At 38.6% G+C, this 21,420-nt stretch overlaps 1 protein-coding gene across 2 annotated transcripts; it reads right to left on the bottom strand.

Annotated features, from left to right (window-relative positions):
• Positions 1-5,065: 5,065 nt before the first annotated feature.
• On the bottom strand, positions 5,066-21,377 carry mlxip (MLX interacting protein). 2 transcript variants are annotated; one of them, XM_059337111.1, is made up of 17 exons: positions 20,812-21,377; positions 16,772-16,878; positions 16,130-16,215; positions 15,541-15,630; positions 15,380-15,421; positions 14,736-14,976; positions 14,520-14,609; positions 14,246-14,340; positions 12,730-13,273; positions 11,436-11,539; positions 11,072-11,183; positions 10,871-10,986; positions 10,453-10,560; positions 10,180-10,307; positions 9,964-10,087; positions 9,023-9,152; positions 5,066-8,160 (listed from the first exon to the last, which is right to left on the bottom strand). In XM_059337111.1, the coding sequence occupies exons 1-17, from the start codon at positions 21,120-21,122 to the stop codon at positions 8,033-8,035; spliced, it is 2,556 nt and encodes an 851-aa protein (XP_059193094.1). In that variant the 5' UTR covers positions 21,123-21,377; the 3' UTR covers positions 5,066-8,032. The 2 variants fall into 2 exon arrangements, with proteins under 2 accessions (XP_059193094.1, XP_059193095.1); XM_059337112.1 differs by having other exon boundaries at positions 14,736-14,907.
• Positions 21,378-21,420: the final 43 nt, after the last annotated feature.

The raw sequence follows: 21,420 nt of genomic DNA, 5'->3' as shown, positions 1-21,420 counted from the left end.
CTCATACTTTGTCTTAAAAGTTATTCAGCTCCTTCATGTGTTGCAGGATTCTTGGAAACATCTGAAAGAGGAAAATGGGTAGCAATGTGATTCAGAGGAAAAGAAAGTGTGATAAAGCATGCCTTATGTGGCAAATGACAGTTTCAGACAACAGAGCTTCCTTTTCTTTTTTTTTAATGATAAAAATCAAAAAATATCCAGATAACTCTGTGGCAGTTTGCATTGCCTCCCCACATTAAACCACCATGGTGAACTGTGCCCCACAATTTGCAAAATAGAAACAATTACAAAAAGATTTTTAGAAACGATACCACCACAAAGGCGTCATCCTCCGAGTGATGGCATGCAACAAAAAATTCCCACGTTACGATATATAAGCAGAGCGTGTGCCAGTTTAGGAGCATAACCTCGACAGCAAAAAGACAAAAGTCACACGATGTCTGTTGGTAAAGGTAAGCTGTTTAAGTCACTATCAGCATCTCTGTGTAACAGTGCTTCAGAGTATAATTATGTTGCAGGAGTATTGATTAACTCACTTAAAAATCTAAAGGCCTAAAAATCTAAAATGAGCATTTTCTTTTTCAGAATAATCAGTTTTGACTCAGTGATGTTGATTCTAGTTAGACTTGAGCAAACTTCTGGTTCTCTTGCTATGCAGATGACAGCATCATACTTCTTTTGTGTATTAACTCCTGCAGAACTCCTGCTTTCCTGCATTGTGGTGGTGCACATCTCCTTCATGGCCTCCCAACCGACTAGGACGCTTCAAAAACGTGTGGAGAATCTGAATACTTTATGTAATCTAGTACAGGCAGAAGAAAAATTCGTAAGTAAACACATTTACTTACTTTGAGCTTATAACAAGTGCATTGGAAGTGTTTTATTATTTTTAGGATAATATTTCATATGTATTCCGTGGTAAAAGCTAATTAATATAACACAACATAAAGACACTGCTAAGAGAAAGTACATTTACTCAGGTATAGTATTTCATTTTTACTTTATATTTCCATTTTATGCAACTTTATACTCCTACTCCACTACATCCCAGAGGTAAATACTGTACTTTTTACTCAACTACATTTGTCTTACAACTTTAGTTACTTTTGAGTAAAAGTGAAAATCATGTGTCTCCACGTGTGTTTATTTTTGAATGTTTGTGATGAAGTGAAAGATGAAGTGAATATGATGATCTTACAGAATATGATGCATTTCTGTAGGTTAAACTACTCAACAGTATATAAAGGAGTGCAAATGAGCATAAACTTGGATATCTACAGAAGTAAAATGCAACATACACATTAATGCAGCAGTAATGTTAATCCAGTAAAACACTGACAGGAAATATTTTACTACGCACCAACATTTGGTACTTTGAGTACATTTTGCAGATAACACTTAGATAGTTTTTACTTCACTAAGGTTTTGAATGCAACTTTTACTTGTAGTGGAGTATTTTTGCACTAAACGTTCACCACTGCTCCTCACTGTAGATTGAGTGACCTTTTCAACCCATAATTGAGTTATAATAGCTGCCAGCTTCTGAGCTCTCCCCTTCCTACTTTTTCATAACGTCTGTCACTTTCTCTCAAGGTCAAACTCTTTTTTAATGGAATGAAACCGAAGGAGTTAAAGGCCCCTGACGGGATAACTTTGGGAAACACGACACAAGAAGTCGAGGCCTCCATCTGCGCCATCCACGACTACTTCGACCAGCACCTGCCGAAAATCATGGGAAAAATCCTGGAGCAAGAGAAAACAATCCTCCACAACACTGGAGTGTTTCTGAAAGAATTTGGCCTTGCTGTTAATCAGTCTAGTATCGTCCTGGAACCATGCAAAAGAAATGTCACAATTTCAGACATTTACATTATGAAAGAAAATGGCTTACAAATCATTCACTTTACCAAGCAATGGGTGGAAACCTTCACAAAAACCGCCATCACCTGCCTGAAACGTTGAGAATGATGAAAACACTTATTGACAGCACATGTATTTATTCATTTATGTATGTATGTATGTATGTATGTATGTAGGTATGTATGTATGTATGTATTTATTTATTTATTTATCTATTTATTCATTTATTTAAGGTTTTCTGTGTTTATTTATGATTTCTAGTACTTAATTTAATTTAATCTAATTTAATTCATATGGAATGTTGTTTTGTGCTGCTCCATTTTGACTGGATAATGCACTGGATTACTTGTGTTAATAAGTTGGCAATAATAAAAGACTCAAGACAAGACTCAATAATCAAACCAACAATCTCTTCCTTTGGTTAAGTATTTGTTTCACTGTTGACATCATGACAATTTACGAATTCTTCTTTATCACAAACTTTTACAACCCCGACTCCAAACCAACTTTTTTGGAATTGGGATGACAGAATGTGCCTTTGTGGTGTAACCTAACATCAGTATAATCAGGCAGGAAATGCACACACACACACACACACACACACACACACACACACACACACACACACACACACACACACCTTTGCCTCATACATACATGCTGACCTTGAAGGAGGCCTGCCAAGGATATTTAAACAGAAGCTGATTTGAATAATTGGATGCATCCTTGAGGGAGTGAAGGCACATTTACAAATATTCATATTTAAATGAATTTATTTATTATCCTTAACAACTGACAGCTTGGCAGACTATCAATAGAGACAGACAACCGTTCATGCTCTCATTCACTCCTATGGGCCGTTTAGAGTCACTAATTAAACTTAAGCTGCATGCATGATGGAATGTAACTTAATATATTTACCCAGGTACTGTATTTATGTACTATTTTGAGGTAGGCCTACCTGTACTTGAATATTTCCATTTAATGTAACTTTATAATTTTACTCCACTAAATTTTGAGGCATATATTGCACATTGTAATCCACTACATTTGGCTGCCCTATATGCGAAAAACTTGCGTTTTTGCCCTTTTTCTTTTTTTCTGCCCCTGACCATCAGACAACGTGAAGCCGCCGCTGTATATCACGTTCACTTGATCATCTTCCTGCCCATGTGTAGCCTATTAGTAATAGGATATTACTACTTCCAAAAAACAACAACACATACACACTTGGTGACGTGATAACAGTCATTTTTCACTTGTAAAGATAAAAACATCTAATGAATAAACAGTGTTGTAAATTTTCACACCTAAGATTTAATCGTACTGTTAGACTGTGGGTACATTACTGGATGTGTAGGCTTTTCCGAGACAGAGCTTCATTTGAGGGAACTCCCAGAAAGTTAAATCCTGACATTTCCCTGTGACCGCTCGTACGCAAGGGAAACTATTATTTAGTTGATTTTTATCTAAAGAGTCCCAATAAAAGTGGTCATCGATTCAAAGATGGATCATACAAAGTTTCACACCAGAAAGCCTGCTGTTATCTCAAACCTCCTGCTGTCATGGACTATCGTGCTGGTAAGCAGAATCTCTTTTTAATCTTGAGAACTTGTGAAGTTGCACAACACTAAAACTCTTGTCTGCAGATGTGCGTGTGTTCAAATCTAATTAACCTCCTGTGTGCTGTCATGTCACTGCTGCAGTCATCACCTTCCTGTGGCTGCTCATCACACAAGCAGCCTGCGGACCTATTGGACCTATTGGAAGCGACAATAAAACCGAGGCTGTGAACGACACCTTCCAGGAGATGCGGGGTGATATACGGACCGCTCTGAACGAACTGGTAAGCTCTTTTATGCTTAATTTAAATGTGCTTGCTAATTCAGCTCATGTTGATGTTCACTTGCAGGAGAGTTTGCATCTCTCCACTCTTAACTGAACGAGCACCACTTGAGTAAATAGTTACCCTGAGCGTTTAGTCAAGTACTACTTAAGTACAATTTTGAGGTGCTTGTACTTTACTTGAATATTTGAATTTATGTAACTGTATACTTCCACTCCAGTCCATTTTGAGGTAAATATTGTACTTTTTAAACCTCACTACATTTAGCTGCCAGCTTTTGTTACTTTTCAGGTCAGGTCAGCATATTAAGTAGTTAAATGAGCCTTATCTTGAGAAAATTCCAACGCTACTTACAAAAATGATCAATAATCAATAATAATAATAATTATCCAATAACATATTTAGAATATATATAACAATCTGAGTGTGGACATTTCTGCATTACGAGTGATTAGACATTTAAAAAATGTAACCTCATTATAGTATTTTAAGTAGTTAAAATGAGCCCTAACTTGAGAAAAATTAAAACGCTGCTTACATAAATGCATTTATAGTAGTACTTTTACTTTTGATTCTTTGACTACATTTCGATGCTGATACTTTTGTACTTTTATCTGTAGTGGAGTAATTTCACAGTGTGGTATTAGTACTTTTATTTAATTAGGGAATCTGGATACTTTTCCACCACTGTTACAGGGATACTTACTGACCATGTCCATCTCCTGCAGGCTGCACCAGGACTGCTTCCCAACATCTCCTGCTTCTCCACGTACAGCGGGCAGCTGGACGGGCTGAAGCAGCAGCAGTCCCTCACCGCTCAGCAGCTCTCCCTCTTCCGCTGCTACATGCTGAAAATGTACAAGCTGACCCCGCAGCTGTCTGAGCTGCAGAAAATCAGCCAGCAAACTGAGCATGTAGAGCGGCTGATGAACAACCAGGCGGCCCAACAGAACTGCAGTCTACCCACCTTTGATCAGGAGATGGACCGTTTTATTTTTGTCAAATGTCTGCTGGAGCTCCTGGACCAGCGGCTCAGCTAAGCAAAGTCTGAGTTCACAATGTTGGCCTATTTATTTTACTTTAAATTATTGGAAGATATTGGTATTTATATATTTATATATATTTATAAGAAAGTATCTAATGTTGTTGTTTTTTTCTAATTATCAGTATCTGATAATAGTAAGTAAGTAATATTTATTGAAATCACAGCAACATTCATTGAAAATAAAGTCAAGATTTGCATCATTTTTGCTTTTTATTGTTTTTCAAAATCATTTAAGGTATCTTAAAACTTGTTGCATGAGGAAATTTTGGAACTTTGGAAGAGAACAAAATAAAGAAAAACACTCAGATGCAGCACATAGTAAAATATCTTTACTTCTTAAAACAAATACAACACTAAATTTGGGTAGAACCAACGTGGGCAGATCCAATCTGCAGTTACATACTTTACATTATCATGTACAAACCCCTCCTCACAGAAACTGCAAACAAAATCCAACTGACAAAATTGTTGAAATCATAGGATAAGAGAGAGGGAAAACAATCCAATAAAATGGCCATGCAAATGCCAAGCTGCAGTGGAACATTAAGGGCTTTCTGTCATAAGTTAAATAGGCCTATATGATATGATTTGCATCACTGCAAATGTGTTGAATTTTGATGACTGCTTACCTGTCTTATTGCAGATTGAGCAACCTGTACATCGACACTATATCATCTTGTAAAAAAGTGAAATTGCCCATTAAAACACATCTTCAATCAACAATAAAACACACAAAAAGCTGCACATTCATCAAATAAGATCTCATCTCAGTGGTGCCATTTGCTACCATAAAAATCAGAGTAAACAGTGTTGTTCTGCAGCAGATAAAATAAAAACACAAGTCACAAAATCAACGTCTGCCTGAGGAGTGCTAAACCACAAAAAGGACTAATTAGCCTGCAGAAGTCATGACTAAGAGCACTTTATTTCACTGTAAGGCTCAGACAGAGCGCTCTGTCAAATATGATGTCAGTAACAAAAAAATTAGCTGAATTGACGGATAAACTAGTCTTTGATATGGCTTTTTATCTGTTTCTGTGTGATGTGTCTTTTTAAATGCCATTTTCTCCCACAGTTCACCACAAAATCAAAAACACATCATTTTTCTTTTAGCTGTAGTGCTATTTTTCATCCATCTACATCATTTTGTTGTCAGTTGACGAGTGGTTGGATATATCATCCGCAGAAAGGTCTGCCTTCTCTCAAACACTATGGGACCAGATGGCACTTTGGTGCTTAAAGCGCCAAAAAAAATAAATTTGAAAAACTCTTTTAGTAATGGGAATCGAGAACCAATTTCAGTTGAGAACTTTTCTAAAGTGTCTGTTCCATTGCAATTGAAAGTTTTCAAGCTTAACAATTTCTTTTACTGATGCCTGCAACAAGGAGTCATTGAGAGGAAGAAACGGTCCAAAGCTTCTTCATTTCACAAAGAAAGAAGACAACAGTGCTGCTTGTAATGTCTATATATAACTATTTGAAGTAAGGGTTAAAACACTAGCAAAAAGCTTACATTTCAGAAATTGCATGTATTTGACACCTGAGTGCCTCTGCTTGAATATCCTGTTATAATAACATAAACAGAACTCAGGGAGGCTCAAGCTGACTTTTTTCCTTGACTATGAAAACCTGAATGGAAACAAATGCTAATTTTATCAACACTATGTTTAGAAATAATAAAACAGTTGCACTGAGGCTGAAAACCTGTGTAGGCCTACTTTTTTCCACACATAAAATTGACCACAAATAATAAATAAGGAAATTGATAAAGAATCGGACCGATAAGCGAAATACATAATGGCACATGTATCAATAAAGTCTTATCAATTCCCATCCCTGGTCTCCTTCTAGAAATCATGAATCAGTTGCTCAACATAATCCACAGATCTTGTTGTGAGCAGTGAGTAGTTTCATGTTGGAACTGTTTTCTTTCTAATACAATGAAACTGCTGAAAACTGAAAACAACAACTGCTGATCAGTGGATTATTTTGAGTAACTGGGTGATGATTTCCGGAGAGAGACATCACTTGAGTTTCTCAAATCTAGCTCTGAGCACCACAAGCTGAGTACCATCTAGTTCCATTATACTCGGTAGAAGGTAAGACATTTCTACAGCTGATCTTCAACTGTGCAACTCACACCAAAACAATCTAGACTGATAAAAAGCACTACAAGTAAAAGGGAAAACATGTTTTGATTTTGTGGTGAACTGTCCCTTTAAAGCAAATTACTGTAACTATGAGACCAAAATTAAAGCATGTGATATAACCGGTGAGCTCATACAGACATGTTTTCCTGCTGAGAAAGACCCTGACTGGTTTGTTCATAGCTGAATAGTAAAGTAATAACGCTGACCAGCGCAGCCCTGAGTGACCAACAAAGACCTCTACAACTACTGTGCATTAAGCTAAGATTCTGTAACACTGTACATGAGAATATACTCTATATATAATCTGTACTGCTAATTCAGATATGCTCCCTATGAGGGCTATAAGTAATATTGCTCCATAATGCTGTGACCTGCCCAGTAAAATCCCAATGTACTTAATATCCTGTTTAGCCAGCAAAGTATGAAGGGAGATCATCAGCATAGATGGAAATATACCAAGAATCTGCCATTGTTAACTGGCAAAATAACATTCACCTGAATGAACGGGGGATCAAAAAGACAATTATAAAGCTCCTAGCCTGTTGAGCTAATTAAGCACTGACAAACCCTATAACTGAAGTTTCAGGCGATCCTCTACAGTGTGATGTTCAAGGAGGGTAGGACGTAAAAAATCTTGTGAAAAAAGCATCCAATCCATACACTACACAGAACACAAAATGAACAATCACTCAATATTTCCCTTTTTTAACACAATGTTGTGTCTTTGAATTACAAAAGCAATTTAAATTTAAATATATATCGTTGTTCAGAAAGCAAAAAAAAACAGTACCACCTTCCAATAAAGTATTTAGAAGATCATCACCTTTAGTAAAGGAAGTCATAGTTGCTGTCATTTGAACATAATAAAAAGGTAAAAGCCATTTTTGCACAGCTGCTATAAATGTCAAATGTTGCGGCTCCCTGTGTGCATCATTCCCAAGAACCAATGTACAACAGTAAAAATGCATGACCGTCGTACATACAGAGCAAAAGTAAGCCGCACTCATTATTCATGGAAGTCGTGCATCTGTGGAAGATGTGATGACCTCGCTGTATGGCTATAAAAGGTAAACTAGTGATATGTCATTTTGATGATTGCTGTTAAAAGGTTCAGGTGGCTTTCAGGTCTCCTCACCTCCTCTGACAGCCAAGCTGCACATCTGCGTGTGTGACGGCCTTGATGGCTTCTTCAGGCAGCAGGGATGGATCGCTGAGAATGGACGTGGTTGTGCTCAGCTGGCGAAGTGTACTCAGCACCACTGAAATACATGAAGCCACATTTTAATAAACCATATACCTGTCTGGTAAACACAGCATTGTGAGTCTATCTGTCGTGCTATGTATCTTTACAGAGTGTGAATCACAATTTTCAAAACAGGTTATTATATGGCAGCTCAATCAGACATAATTATATGTGCCACATAAACTGAAAGGTTACATTTTCACAGAAAAATGTTGGCAGTGAGCACTACCGTAACCACTTAAAAGGAAGCAGGAGATTTTTCTTTAGAGAATTTAATTTTCAATGTTATATTTTGTGGTTACACCTAAAGCCTGACCGATTTATACTACCTTACTGGCCTATCGTAGACATGTTGTTGTCAACTGAAGCAATAACCCTCTTAATACTTTGCGGCTTTGTGCCACGCTGCAGGCCAGGCCTCCAGCGAGCTGCTACCACCGAAACTGTAATGATAGAAATCTTTTGACGTCACGTTATGTAGTCAGATCCACCAAGTGTCATAGTCAGACTGAGTCAGGGATAAAAGCTGGTTATTTTGACCAAGTGGGAGGTGAAAAAAAATATATTGGAAAGTGAGCTCATCGCCGTTTCGGATAGATTGCGATGAGATGTGATTGAAGACGAACGATTTCACAGATCAAAAAAAAATTGTTGAACTGTTAAATTTCCTGTCACAGTCATGGTTCGTTGATTAGTGCATGAAACAAACAGAGATTGTGACAGATAAGAGGTGTTAAAGCTTAAATAATTGATTACACAGAGTGGTGATCAAGCACTTTGCAGCAGAGAGGAAATCCTTGCTCAGCTGTAAATGATCCACAACTGCTGAACCTTTCTCTGTGTTTGTCTCTGTTGGACATCTACGAGAAATTACTTACTGGGTCTGAGCACAGGAAGGGAGCAGTGACGATCGAGCCATTGCAGCGTGGTCTGACACAGCTCTGCCCTGCTTGCAGTCGACACCATCCCGTTAAACGACTCAAAGAGAGGCTTAATAATGATGCTAAACTACAATGGATGAAGGTCAAGGATCAATTATACTACATAAAAATGCAGAGTGAATGCAATTCAAACTAGCACAACTAGCTTCCACTACTTCATGTTTCCATTTGTTGGCTGCAGAACCTGATATGTATGCTGCAGTTTCTTGGTAAAGATAAATGTTTAGAAATAAAATGAGTCATCCAATTGCAGTTTCTTACCAAAGCCCGGAGAGGCAAGTGACAATAAATTCTTGTGAAGTATTATCTAAAGATAATTAGATAATTCTCGCTTGTCTCTCAGGGCTGTACTTTCTGTTTTGTCTTTGCATAATTGATTCACTGTAAACTTAAGGAGCTCTGTCAGAGGGAATTAAGGTAAGGAGGGGTAGGTGCTGCTACTGTATTTGATTGATAACAACAAAGCATTTTATCTTCTAAAATACATTACAACTACTCACAGTCATTTTTGGTTATTTTTCTTCATATTTTAAACCCTCCAGGCACTGTTTTAACTGAATAAACTGTTGCCACTGAGTAAAGAAACTGGACTTACAGTAGCTTAGTTTCCCTCAAGAGCGATGAAAAGATTTCAAAGTGTTTTTACAACCCAGACTCCAAACGTTGTTCAGAATGTGATAATGTTCTCATTCTTTTTACAGTTTTCAATTAAAAATATGTCATATAGACTATATTTTACTTTCAAGATGATAAACTTTTGTTCTTGTAAATACAGACTACGAGTATCAGTCTGGTCTGAAAAATCAAAATGCTTACACCATACTCTGTGTTATTAAATAAACTTCAAACAGTGTTGGAGCTCTTTGATTGAAGGATACAATCCAGAACTTCCAGTTCTGAAGAGTTCGGCTCTTCACATATTCAGCGAACTTTTCTTGCATGTGGTCAAAGCACTGCCGCCTGATGGGCACCCCTGTGGCAGGCAGCTGCTCCTGACATGAGCTGCAACAGTAACGAGAGAGTTAAAGTGTGAGCGTCAGTGCAGCTTTCGTTGATCAGACGAGGGGTGTTGCACATAGGATGTTTTAACATACTTAATGGAGGTGTTGAGCTCCTCGATCTCCTCTCGTAGTCTCTTGATCTCTTCCTGCATCTGCTGCCTCTCCTGCTGGAGCTTCCCAATGTGATCCACTGTCTTCTGCAATGTGACTGCATTACTGATCTAAAAAGTTAACAGATATAGTAGGAAGGGGAAAAGCTCATTAAATATTTAGAAATATATATCTTTCCACAAACAGGGCCAAAAAAAGTGTCATCCTGAAACTATTATGGATGTTTTATGAAGACAAGCAGGTACACAGACTTACATTTAATTGGGACTTTAGTGTGGGAACCAGGTTGCAGAGAGTTTTAAAGCCAATGTTGATGTTTGATCGTCTCTTTTGCTCCGCTGATACGTGTGTTGTCCTCCGGCTCTGTCACACAACAGCAGTGGAAATATTACACAGAGGCTTACTGAGATTGTGTAAGATATTACAGAGGAAAAGGGAAAATCATACTGTGTTACTGTAGATTTGCCAGGGCTTTAAATTCAGTCGGTCTTACTTAATTTTTAGCACTGAGATTCATGGATTTCCTTTTATAAGCAAAAGGACATTTAATTTTAACTTTAAAAAATAATTCAAGAATTGCCCAAGCCTGTGAGAGGTCAATATGTCATTAAAATAACAATATCCACACAAAAATGTCACAATGCCACTACCAGAAACTTAAACACACACAAACCTGATTTTGTTCATTTTTCACCAGAGATGTACTGCTGCTGCTGATCAGTGACTGGGGACTGGGAACTTGATCTAATCCACATGGCGATTGTTGACCTGATCCTGGCTGACTGTGGACTGGCAAGAAAAAAAAACACAACAAACTTGTAACAAGTTGCGTTTTGGAGATCTTATGTGCTTTCTGGGGAGGGCGAAGTCTCACCGACACTGGAGGAAGCTTTCTGATTTTTGCGGCTGGCAGAAAAAGACTTTTCTTTGGGGGCAATCGGCTGGGGAGACTTCTTTGTCTGAGACACGACGTGAAATCCAGGAGCCTAAGATACATGAAAAGAGAACAAATGGACAAGATTTTTTTTTTTTAATCGGTACAAGACCAAGAAGCACTGGAATAAAATATAAACTTTCTTTACAATGTAACTGGTCACCTGAGTTTAAGACTAGTAAAGCTGTTTTTTAATTATACACATCAAAGCAAAAATGAATAAAGACATGTAAATGTAGCAGTTGTCATTTTTCATCTGTAACTCATTTCAAGACCAACTGTGGCATAAGCACTGAAAACATACCCCTGCAAGTTGAGGAGTGATGACTACTCCAGCATTATGGACCACTTCTGCTTTCAGAGGAGTCGGTGTAACAATTACAGCATTGGCATGACCTGGGAAAGGGGCTGAGAAAATGAACATTGACAGTAAGCCGCTGCAGTGCTAGCTTAAGGTGCATGCATAGGTGAACATCCAGACATCATCTTTAACATGTTATATGGGTCCCTCCTGCCTTTTTTCTCAGTGACTTTTCTAATTGTGCAGAAAATTAATAAATTGCACAATTTAGTATCTTGAAACAGAATTGTACAAAAATGAGCTGTTGGATTAAAATGAAAGCAAGGGGCATGGGGGTTGATTGTTGTTGATATCATTAGCCTAATATTAGCTTTAAACTATAAAAGAGAATTATATTATCAGTTTTTTGGTTCTAAAATACTGAAAAATTGCGAAAAAAAAAGAGACATTATTTTTCACAATTTATCCAAATAGAAATACATAGATTGATTAATTTTTTGCCCTAAATTGTTTTTACAAACTCCGGAGACCCAATCCCAGCTGACATTATGTGAGATCCCAAATATCAGTACAGTTTCAAAAGCATCTGCCAGGAGATATTCTTCTTCTGTGCTTACCAAAAGACAGTATCAGCACCATTCAAGCTACTGTGACTCGGATATGCATACAAAACATATTATAAATCAATATGACTGAACGAAAAGGCTTTAGCGCCATCTTGTGTCATTGAGTTGAAGTGACACAGCTCCACAGAGATCAACAACATTAAAGGACAAAATAAATTGGAACATGGACACCTAAACAGAAATCTGGGACCTATATTTACACAGATCTGGGAAACAACGAAAAGTCTGATGTATTCATGATTTAAAACTAAGCCTCCACTACACCACGTTCAGGAGAAAACACTCCCCCCCGTATTAACTTGGCTGTTTACATGTCTATATATCAATTTCATTAACATTGTGAGAAAGGAATTTATGCTGCATTCATGTGATGTCAGAATAATTGGAAAAATGATTGATGACTGGGAAATGCCACCTCAAGTTGGAACAATAAAAATTGTGAGACAGGGCGAGCCTTGGTGGAGGAGTGCCCTTTGAGTTATTATTGTTTCACTTGTTCTATTTCTAATTTCAACTTTATGGTAGCTTTTTTATTTGTACCTGCTGTTTGGCTTTTTGGATGTCTGTGTAGGAAACAATAAAAAATCATAATTGGAAAAATAGAAGCTAAAATCCACAGTTTCTCTAAATGCAGAACCAATAGCTTGATCTTGAGATCAGAAACAACAGACCTGCGAGGATGAGGTGGGAGGGTGGGAGGCTGTTAGCAGGAGCAATCCTTTGCACAGGGAGGTTTTTGTTGGCACTGGATGACTGAAAGGGGCGAGGCAGGGCAAAAGTCTGAGGGTGCTGGACAGGAGTGGCAGGTAATGGAGCCAAGGGCTGGAGCTGGGAGGTCGGAGCTGGAGGTTGTGTGGATATGGAGCTGTACTCTGAGGCGTGGCTGAAGGTGGTGGTTGCGTCGCTGGGAGTGACAGTAGAGGAGGCCGTGTGTGTAATCACAGACGGCGATACAGTCTCATCCAACGCTGAGGTGTTGTCCAGCGGTGAGGGAACCAGGTCCTGACCTGGAAGGCACTGCACCAGAGGATCATGGGAGACTGAGGAAACTACTGCTTGACCACTGGGCGCCACCTGCCCAGAAAACAGAGGCATGTAGTTCGGTACATAGGCAGCACCTGGTCGACTGGTTTGACTGGCCATGGGAGAGGGGACGGGCAGGGGGCCAGGAGGGGAGATGTGGTTGGTTGTGAGCATGGAGGACATTAACTGGGCCTGCCAAGGAATGACAAAGGAACAGGAACACTTAGTCCTCTTTTCTGGTGCAATATGACACAAAAGATACACACATGTAGCTGTTAATCTTCTCTTTTGTGCTGTTTAAGATTATGAAAGAACTGGTTAAAAACATGATAGTACACCTACGGCCACTTGGCTACAGATTATGGTGATGAAGATTATGAAAGTAAAAGCCTTACTGCACACTCTAAACCTTTTTATAAAGGTTAATTCATTCACCAGGAATGATGGTCTTAGTGCTGGATTAATTATTCATTCAAATATAAATTAATTACTGACTTTTCTGGATGCTCAATATTGACACTTTTCACAATTTTCCCAAATGCAACAAAGCTGCATGAAAGAAATTTACTTTTTCTTAATGGCACTTTTAATGGGAGGGGATGGTAGAGGACAGACAAGAGACTACATATTTGAAACAAACTAGATGCATTTATATTTGTCTTTATTTACCCTGCTCTGGTAGGTGCAAAGTGTAAGCATTTTCCAGCGTTTCAACTAGAGCAAATAAAGGACATGAAATCACTTTTGACCACTCAAAACTGATGAAAATGATCAAACATCCCTCTAAAATCTCACATTGTGATAACAATACTTTGAGGATTACCACAGAAATACTCAAAACAGAAAATATTTAGTAAAAGTTTGAATGAGTGTTTGATTCTCTAAGGAAGATATGTTTAACACTGAGGAGTTTGAGGAGCAAGCCGTGTATGAAAAGTGCTATGTAAATAAAGTTTAGTAATATTATTATGTTACATAGATTTTTTTCTCCCCATGTTTAACTACATTAAGACAGAAAGATAGTAGAAGATGTGGCAGAATTTCTCCTAAATTAACCAACAAAAGAACAAAAAAGAAAAAGAATTGAGGAAAATCATTGCAGTCCTCGAACAAACTCATCATGGTGGTGTGTGTTAAGGGACGGTGCCTTAGGTTGGTGTTTACCTGTGACTGAGAGCTGCTGCTGGGTAGAGGGGTTACAGATGATGCAGTGGGTGAAACAGAGGGGAAGGCGGGCTGACGGAGGCTGTGAAATAAGTCTGGAACAAGAGTCTCTATGTTAGCTAGAGGTTAGTAAAACCACACTACTCTTTTTTTGTTAGGCTAAGCCAACTGCTTGAGCAGAGCTACTAAAATATGTGCGCTTGATTCCTGTAAAGTGTGCACTATTAGTGCGTGTGCAGTACTACTGCAGCTATGGCTGGTGCCTCACTCCTACCTTGCAGTGGATCAAAGGAGTCCATGAAGTCTAGGTTGGGTTGTAAAGGGATGAGGCCTGGTTGGATCATGTCTGCGTTTCCTGCATGAGCTGTGGAGGGAAAAGAGGCAGAGGTAGGGAGAGTAGGGGGACGGCATGCCAGCAGTGCCAACAGTAAGCAAAATAAATTATATTATTAGTAAAATATGATAAACGTGATTAGGATGATTTTCTCACCAATCTCCCTCGGATTAGGCCAGGCTATGGGCTGGTGGGAGGCCAGCGTAGAGAACAACGTGTCTGAAAACTCAGACATCAGAACATCCATGTCAAAGAGGGGGTCCATCTCCATAGGGGCGGGTGTTTCATTTAGCCTACGAGTCACACGCCGTGCAGCAGTCTCTTCATCCTGATAAAAGGAGACACGGAGCATGTCTGGAGACACTTCCCCGAACAGCGACCACTGCTCCTCTGGTCCCTTTGAGTGTTTAAAATGCAACCACCAAGCCAGTTAATGACACACAAGCATGCAGTGTTTAGTACAGCAAGCATGGGCATTAAAATAATAAACAACACTTTGTCTCTACACTTCATGCACTACAGTCCTAAAAAAATAATTTCCTTACCTATATATAGACATATATTTGTGTCTGTGAGCAGATTAAAATCTAATTTAAATGAAGCTGTCAAAAGACCCTTAATTGCATTATAAAGATTATCTAATAAAAACATATAATAATGTGAGGGTGACTGGTGAGCATGCATTCATTTCATTAATATCAACAGCTGGTTGAACAGATGTTGATATAATAGAACAGATTTTGTTTGTGTTTGCATTAACAGCACTTTGGTGGGTTAAGCGTGATGGGAGTTTTGCATACCTTCAGCAAGCTTGAGAGATCATCATCTTTGTGCTTCTGTAACTATAGAAGAGAAGTGAGTGCCACATTAGGTGAATACTAATGTTTTTCTGACCAATCAAGCAAACAAGTTAAAAAAAAAGCATATGTGTGCCTTATTTTTTTAAAAAGCTGAACAATACCCTTTTCTTAAAGTATGTTCTCCACTTGTGGTATTCTCTTATGACAATTTCAATTCTTCTTTTCCAGCATTTCGCCTCTGTGGCAATGCCCTGCAGAAGAAAGAGGGAGATGGGAACCGTAACAAACACACAGCACAAAGAGAGGAAGTGACAAGGGAAACATAAACTAAATGACAAGTGGTTGTGTGAGAGAGTGAACATAAAATTATCCATGAGAGGATTTCCTTGACAAGAAACAACCCGAAAAGCATTATTTAAACGATATAGAGACAAAGGGGTTGTAGTTATCCTCTAAATTAACCATAGCTGTGTTTTTCATGTAATCTGAAATAAAACTTTTTTATTTTATCGTGCTACAGGCTGACGCTTTTGGCCCATGAAGGGCTTGAGTTTGTAACAAGCACAGTGTGCATACTTTGTTGAAGTCGCATCTTAGAAATCTGATTAATGTGTCCTTTAAATGAAAGGAAATTCTACGCCATTGACTTTAGACCAGGTTTTAGTTGGTCAGTTGGCCCCAGGTGCCGGGTGTAAGAAGTCTTTATTGCTGGTTGTGCACAACACGATGTTAACATTGTCCTGTCTTTACCTCTGCATGGCGATGGACGTCCAGGTCCATATTTCCATCTAGGGGAGTTGCAAAGTGACAAACAGGATTTTCCCTTTTCTCCACATCTAAAAGGGAGAAAAGCAACCTCAAAGTCACCCTCAGGTTAAATACACAGTCCCTTTTTTCAGAATATCCATACAAAGCACACATTGCTTAAAGTGGATAAAATAAAACCTTTGACCCACTTATTTTTGAGACATGAATAAGAGTTCAATTAGTCATTGTCATAAAACTGCTCAGGTATGTAAACAAAAGTGATACACTCCTGCAGCGAGTTGCAAGCGGCACCAATATTTATCTTCAAATCATTTAAACAAAGAACACAGTTCCACAGTGTAACAATTTATGACTTTAAAGATAATGTTGCAAATAAGGTTATATTGTATGTGCAAGTGAACTGAAAGGAAAAATAAAGTTTGTGACATCCTAGATCCTGGGAAGGAAAGTATGTGCTGAAATGTGTCTTGCCACTGAGTCTTGCCACTGTTTCTGACAACAGATTCTTTAACCAGGTCCTGATGTCTTCACACATGCTACATCTTAATCAAGTCACTTGAAACTTAACACCAAACCATACAGTCTACACTCTACATGGATAAGAAATGAATATACAACTCTTACACTGCATATACCAGGCTCTCCATATGGCGTTGTTGAGGCGGATCTTGTCTCTCCAAAGCAGTTTTAGACCTTTGAAGTTCTTCCATTTGGGAGATACCAACTTACCACTGAAAAGACATATAAGTTACGGTTAATTAATAGATTAGAGACACGAAAAATTCTCCAAAACAAAGACGATGGCTCAACCTCAGGTAGGCATGGGACTATGTGAGAATTTGGCCAAAATAATTGTAAAAAAAATGATAATATTGTCCCAATAATCATCAAAATATGCTTAAAACTCCTAAAATGTAACTAAAAAAATAATATATAACAAATGTGGAAAGAGATTTTCTGTTAAATTAAATACATTTTACTTTAATTGAGCTGTTACTTATGGTTTGTGGACAAACTAACAGAGTTAGAGGAAAAACTGTTGTACACTGCAGTCAATTCACAAGAGACCGCAGTGGAAAAATTGGACAGTGCTAATGTTAGAAGGTTTGTGGTAATACAAAATAAATCAGGAAATCAATATAGGACTGTTCGTCGGTGAGCCAGACAGCTTTTTCATGTCACTTGTGACAATTTTCACAATCATCCAGATAATGGAAATTTATCTTGATAAAATAATTGTGTGGTTTATCATGATACAAGCTACATTTGTATATCATCCTATCCGTATTGTCAAAAAGAATTAAAAGATTATAGTGCGCTCCTTTGTCTTACCAGCAGATATGCTGATATTTTTGCTTGTAGAAGATGACAGACTTGCCCACTCTATCCTTTACCCCACAAATACACCAAAGTGATTTTTAAAAAAATCAATTCTTTCTGCCAGACTCTAATAACTTGACACCAGCAGGAAGAAATGTTGTCCGTCAGAGTCTTTTAAAATGTCTCCTTACGAACCTGATCGTGACATTAACCCTGACTACAAGCCTTAATAACTTAAGAGTGACGCTTGTTCGCTGTAACACAGAGCCAGCATCCATCACTCAGTACGAGGTAAGAGAGCAGTGTTTGGTAACAGGAGTAACACGTCTGATGACTGACTGTTTCACTGATGGACTGGCCTGAATACACCAGACTCTGAAGAAACATTTCGATTTTAACAAATAAAAAAACCTAATTTGACACAAAATCACTCGCGGAAAGGAGACTTTTCTGTTGCCCCAGGAAACTGAGAATCTGAGTGAACAAATTATTTAAGAAGAAAAAAAAGGTGCAGGTCACTTTAACCTACACTGGCAGTGTACTGAAAAGACTTCAAGAGATAAAGCAAGCAGGACAAACAAGTAGGACGCTGCCAAGGTCACGCTCAAGTAAGAATGACAAGGAGCCAAATAAACAGTGGAAACACCGGGCGCTATTAGATGTAAACAATCATGTCACTGTGCACGGCTACAGTAGGGGAAATGAATCGTTACAGCACAGTGACATTACTGGAGCTGTGGGCAGTCCGTAAACAATTTTATTTTATTTTTTCTAATCAACCAGACAATAATAAACAGCCAAGTTGCCCCAAAATTAACTGAAAAAATGTGGCTTTAAAGAATGCTGGTGTGAAAGTTAAACGTCTAATTTAGCTCAATAAAGCTGGGGCATGCGGTTTGTCAATGTGTGCTTTAAACTTCAATCGTACAGTTCTATAAGTAGATATAAGTATGTTTATAAAGTATCACAGACATGGCCGCCATAGAAAGTGTTGCCAAATTCAAAATCCAAAAAGGGGTTAGCTCACAGTTTCCCTTTTCCCATTCTTCCTCTCCTGTTGCGGTATGTTCTTCCTGTGCAGACTTTTCTCGCTGTCATTAGTATGCTTACTTTTTGTGTGAGCACTGTATGAGACATTGAGAGTATAGAAAGCTGTTTTAATGAGAAACTTGGTGCAATAAATAAAAAAGAGCATTATTAAAGGGGAAAACTTTGCAGATCCACCATTGCACTTATTGTGAGTAAGGCTCTCTCTGGGACATAAATACTCATCACTTCTCCCTTTCGGATGAATGACAACAGCAGAACAGTAACTGGTAGTAGTGCTTTCCTGGTCTATTAATAGTCTCCCAGATGAATCCAAGTTGGTGCCATTTCCAAAGACAGAGGGAATCCTCTGAGCAGCTGGCTCTGCACCAGCGCAACAGTAACACTACGGCTGCAAACGGAGAACCACGGGTAACGTGAGCCCTGTATTTTAATATTTTCTTTACATCGAATGCATTTTAATCCAACTTTTATGGAAGAAATATCCTATCTTTATTCAAGAGCGTAGATTTTCTGTTTGAGAGCATGATTTTATTCCTTTTGAGTGAAACGGCTCCTCACATTTTGTGCTCACACTCAGATTTCTGCTGCTTTCTTTCAAAAATGTTTGCTTGAACTCAAAAATCACATGCTTGTGCTCACGTTTCTTATTCTTGGACAAAAACATTTCGCTCGCACTCAAATATGTCCTGTGTGCTCTCAGATCTAAAGTCCATGCGCTGAAATCTAAAGTCTGCTAAACTTTTGTACTTGCACTCAGAACAAGCACGTCCTTTCAGGTTGAGGTAACTGTTTCAGACTGAAGATGTCCCTCCCCTGCACTTATAATAGTGTGTTTCACCAGCCAATAGGGAGACAGCTAGAGTGTGGAGAACCTGAGAGATTAAATAATGTGGGAAAAAAATGACTAAACAAGTCTTGAGCTGTGTCGTTCAGTGTATCTGCACAATCAAAACAAAACAATGTTTCTTCTGTCATGAAAGACCTAACAATATCAGATCCGTCCAACGATTTAAGACTTGCACAAAGCGTGGCAATTTTTGCAGCACATGCCAAATCTTTCCTGGCAGCTAGTTTTGGCCCTATACCGCTGAAAGATCAAAGTCTTTCCTCATTCCTTCTGGCTCATGATGTCCTCAGCACTCCTAATGTCTCAAAAAAGTACCACAGCAAAGCACTGGGGGTAAAAAGTACTGTACAGAAGTACAGGTTTGAGATGATTGTATTTTACTTTAAGTAAATTCCATGTTAAGCCACTTTATACCTTTCAGGGGTATAAAGTTCAGTCTTTTTGACTGGTTACTTTTCAGAATAAGACTTCACAATCAAAACACACAATACTTATCAAGTAGAATGCATTGTTTGAGATAAAACCAGTGATTTTTGGTTCAAGAAAAGCAGTATCTAGTCAGGTTTCTGATGTCTATGTGATGTTAGCATACATAATTGGGGCCTAAACATGTTAAATTAACCAAAAATCAGATATGAACATAAATGTGTGTGGATATATATTTAACTTATTCTCTCATACCCCATTACTCATCTCATGGCCGGCCCCAGATTTGACTCATTATGCCCTTTAAGAGGAAGTGCCACCCTTATATTGGGAACTAAGATTGTCCTAATAATAATAATATTTATATATATAAATAATTCCAATAATCTGTAATGCAAACTCCAAATCGCAGTAGGTGAAACATTTGTTTGAATCAAAATGTGCATAAAATTACATTATAAATAATAATAACTATATACAATATGTATTTCCCTACATTGTGAATCATATCAGCAATTTTATTATGAATCCAAATCATCACAATTAAATTTCTTCCAAATGTTTCTGGCCTGATCGTGTAACCTCTTGAAGTAAGGAGTCCCACCTCTTGGGATGAACAACTGGAGAAAACCACCTCATGGTACATATGTTAAAAAAGGCTCGACGTTGATCAACTACTATAATAAATGTAATATAATAACGTCATATATCAGTCATGGGTCATTTTATCTGCAGATGTATTTATTTTTTAAATTTTGATGGTAATACATTACATTCACTTTTAAGGCTTTCCCTTGTGATGGAGTATTTTCACTCTGTGGTAATGGTACTTTTAGGAGAACTTCCTTCACCGCAGTCGTGAATGGTCAAGCAGGAAGTTGCATGAAGAGGGGACTCGTGATTGCAATTTTACACCAGTGTGTCCCATGCCTGACTTTTCTGCACAGGATTGAAGAGCTGCAGTGGAAGTGAATGTTTCCGTGTGAATACAGGGTGGTGCTGCATGTGTGTTATAACATACCTGTAGGCAAGAGTCATGCACTCAAAGAGTTTGGTCAGTGAAGCGTCTATGGAGAAGTGCGACATGCTCGCCTTGCCAAAATGATAGGTCTGACAGGTCTGTTTGTTGACAGTATCGAAGTCGTAGCCTTTCTTCGGAGGGTGCTCGCTGTGGGGCGAGGACACCATGAAGTGTCCGCTGTGGATGATCTGAGACTCCAGCCCGTCGGACCTCCTCGGACCCAGGTGAGTCTCCTCTGCGTCCGAGTCGTCATCCTGCTCCTGCTTAATGCACGCCTGTGGCCGACGGTACTTCTGCTGAAAAGACATCATATCTCTCGATAACTCACCAGACAAATAGCTAACGTTAGCCAGCAAGCTAGGACAATAAAACTGTCTCTTTCATTAGGTTTGCCAGCGATCCTGGAAGAGGCAGACTGCCTGTTAAAGTTTGTCAACTCCGTGCCGTGGATATCGAGTCCTCGGGTCACTCATTTTTAAAATCCGTTGTAAGGAATTAGAGGCCCAAGTAAACTTGTTGTTGTCTTCTTAGATAGTTGACGTAGCTGGGAGTCGCAGTGACCAGCTGACAAAAAACAGCTCGCAGGCTCCTCTGTCCGTCCGGAGCAGG

This window comes from Centropristis striata, chromosome 7, assembly GCF_030273125.1.
Source record: "Centropristis striata isolate RG_2023a ecotype Rhode Island chromosome 7, C.striata_1.0, whole genome shotgun sequence".
Classification (NCBI taxonomy): Eukaryota; Metazoa; Chordata; class Actinopteri; order Perciformes; family Serranidae; genus Centropristis; species Centropristis striata.
The sequence above is the reverse complement of the archived record's forward strand: the minus strand, read 5'-3'. Positions and strand labels throughout refer to the sequence as shown.

What these genes read in the sequence shown, in the direction of transcription:
- mlxip (XM_059337111.1), bottom strand. Translation starts at nt 21,122, where the DNA reads ATGATGTCTTTTCAGCAGAAGTACCGTCGGCCACAGGCGTGCATTAAG. An exon ending in GAACATACTTTAAGAAAAGG is followed by an intron (nt 15,422 to 15,540) that starts GTATTGTTCAGC and finishes TCTCTTCTATAG; the next exon opens with TTACAGAAGCACAAAGATGA. An exon ending in CTCCTTTGATCCACTGCAAG is followed by an intron (nt 14,341 to 14,519) that starts GTAGGAGTGAGG and finishes CTCTTGTTCCAG; the next exon opens with ACTTATTTCACAGCCTCCGT.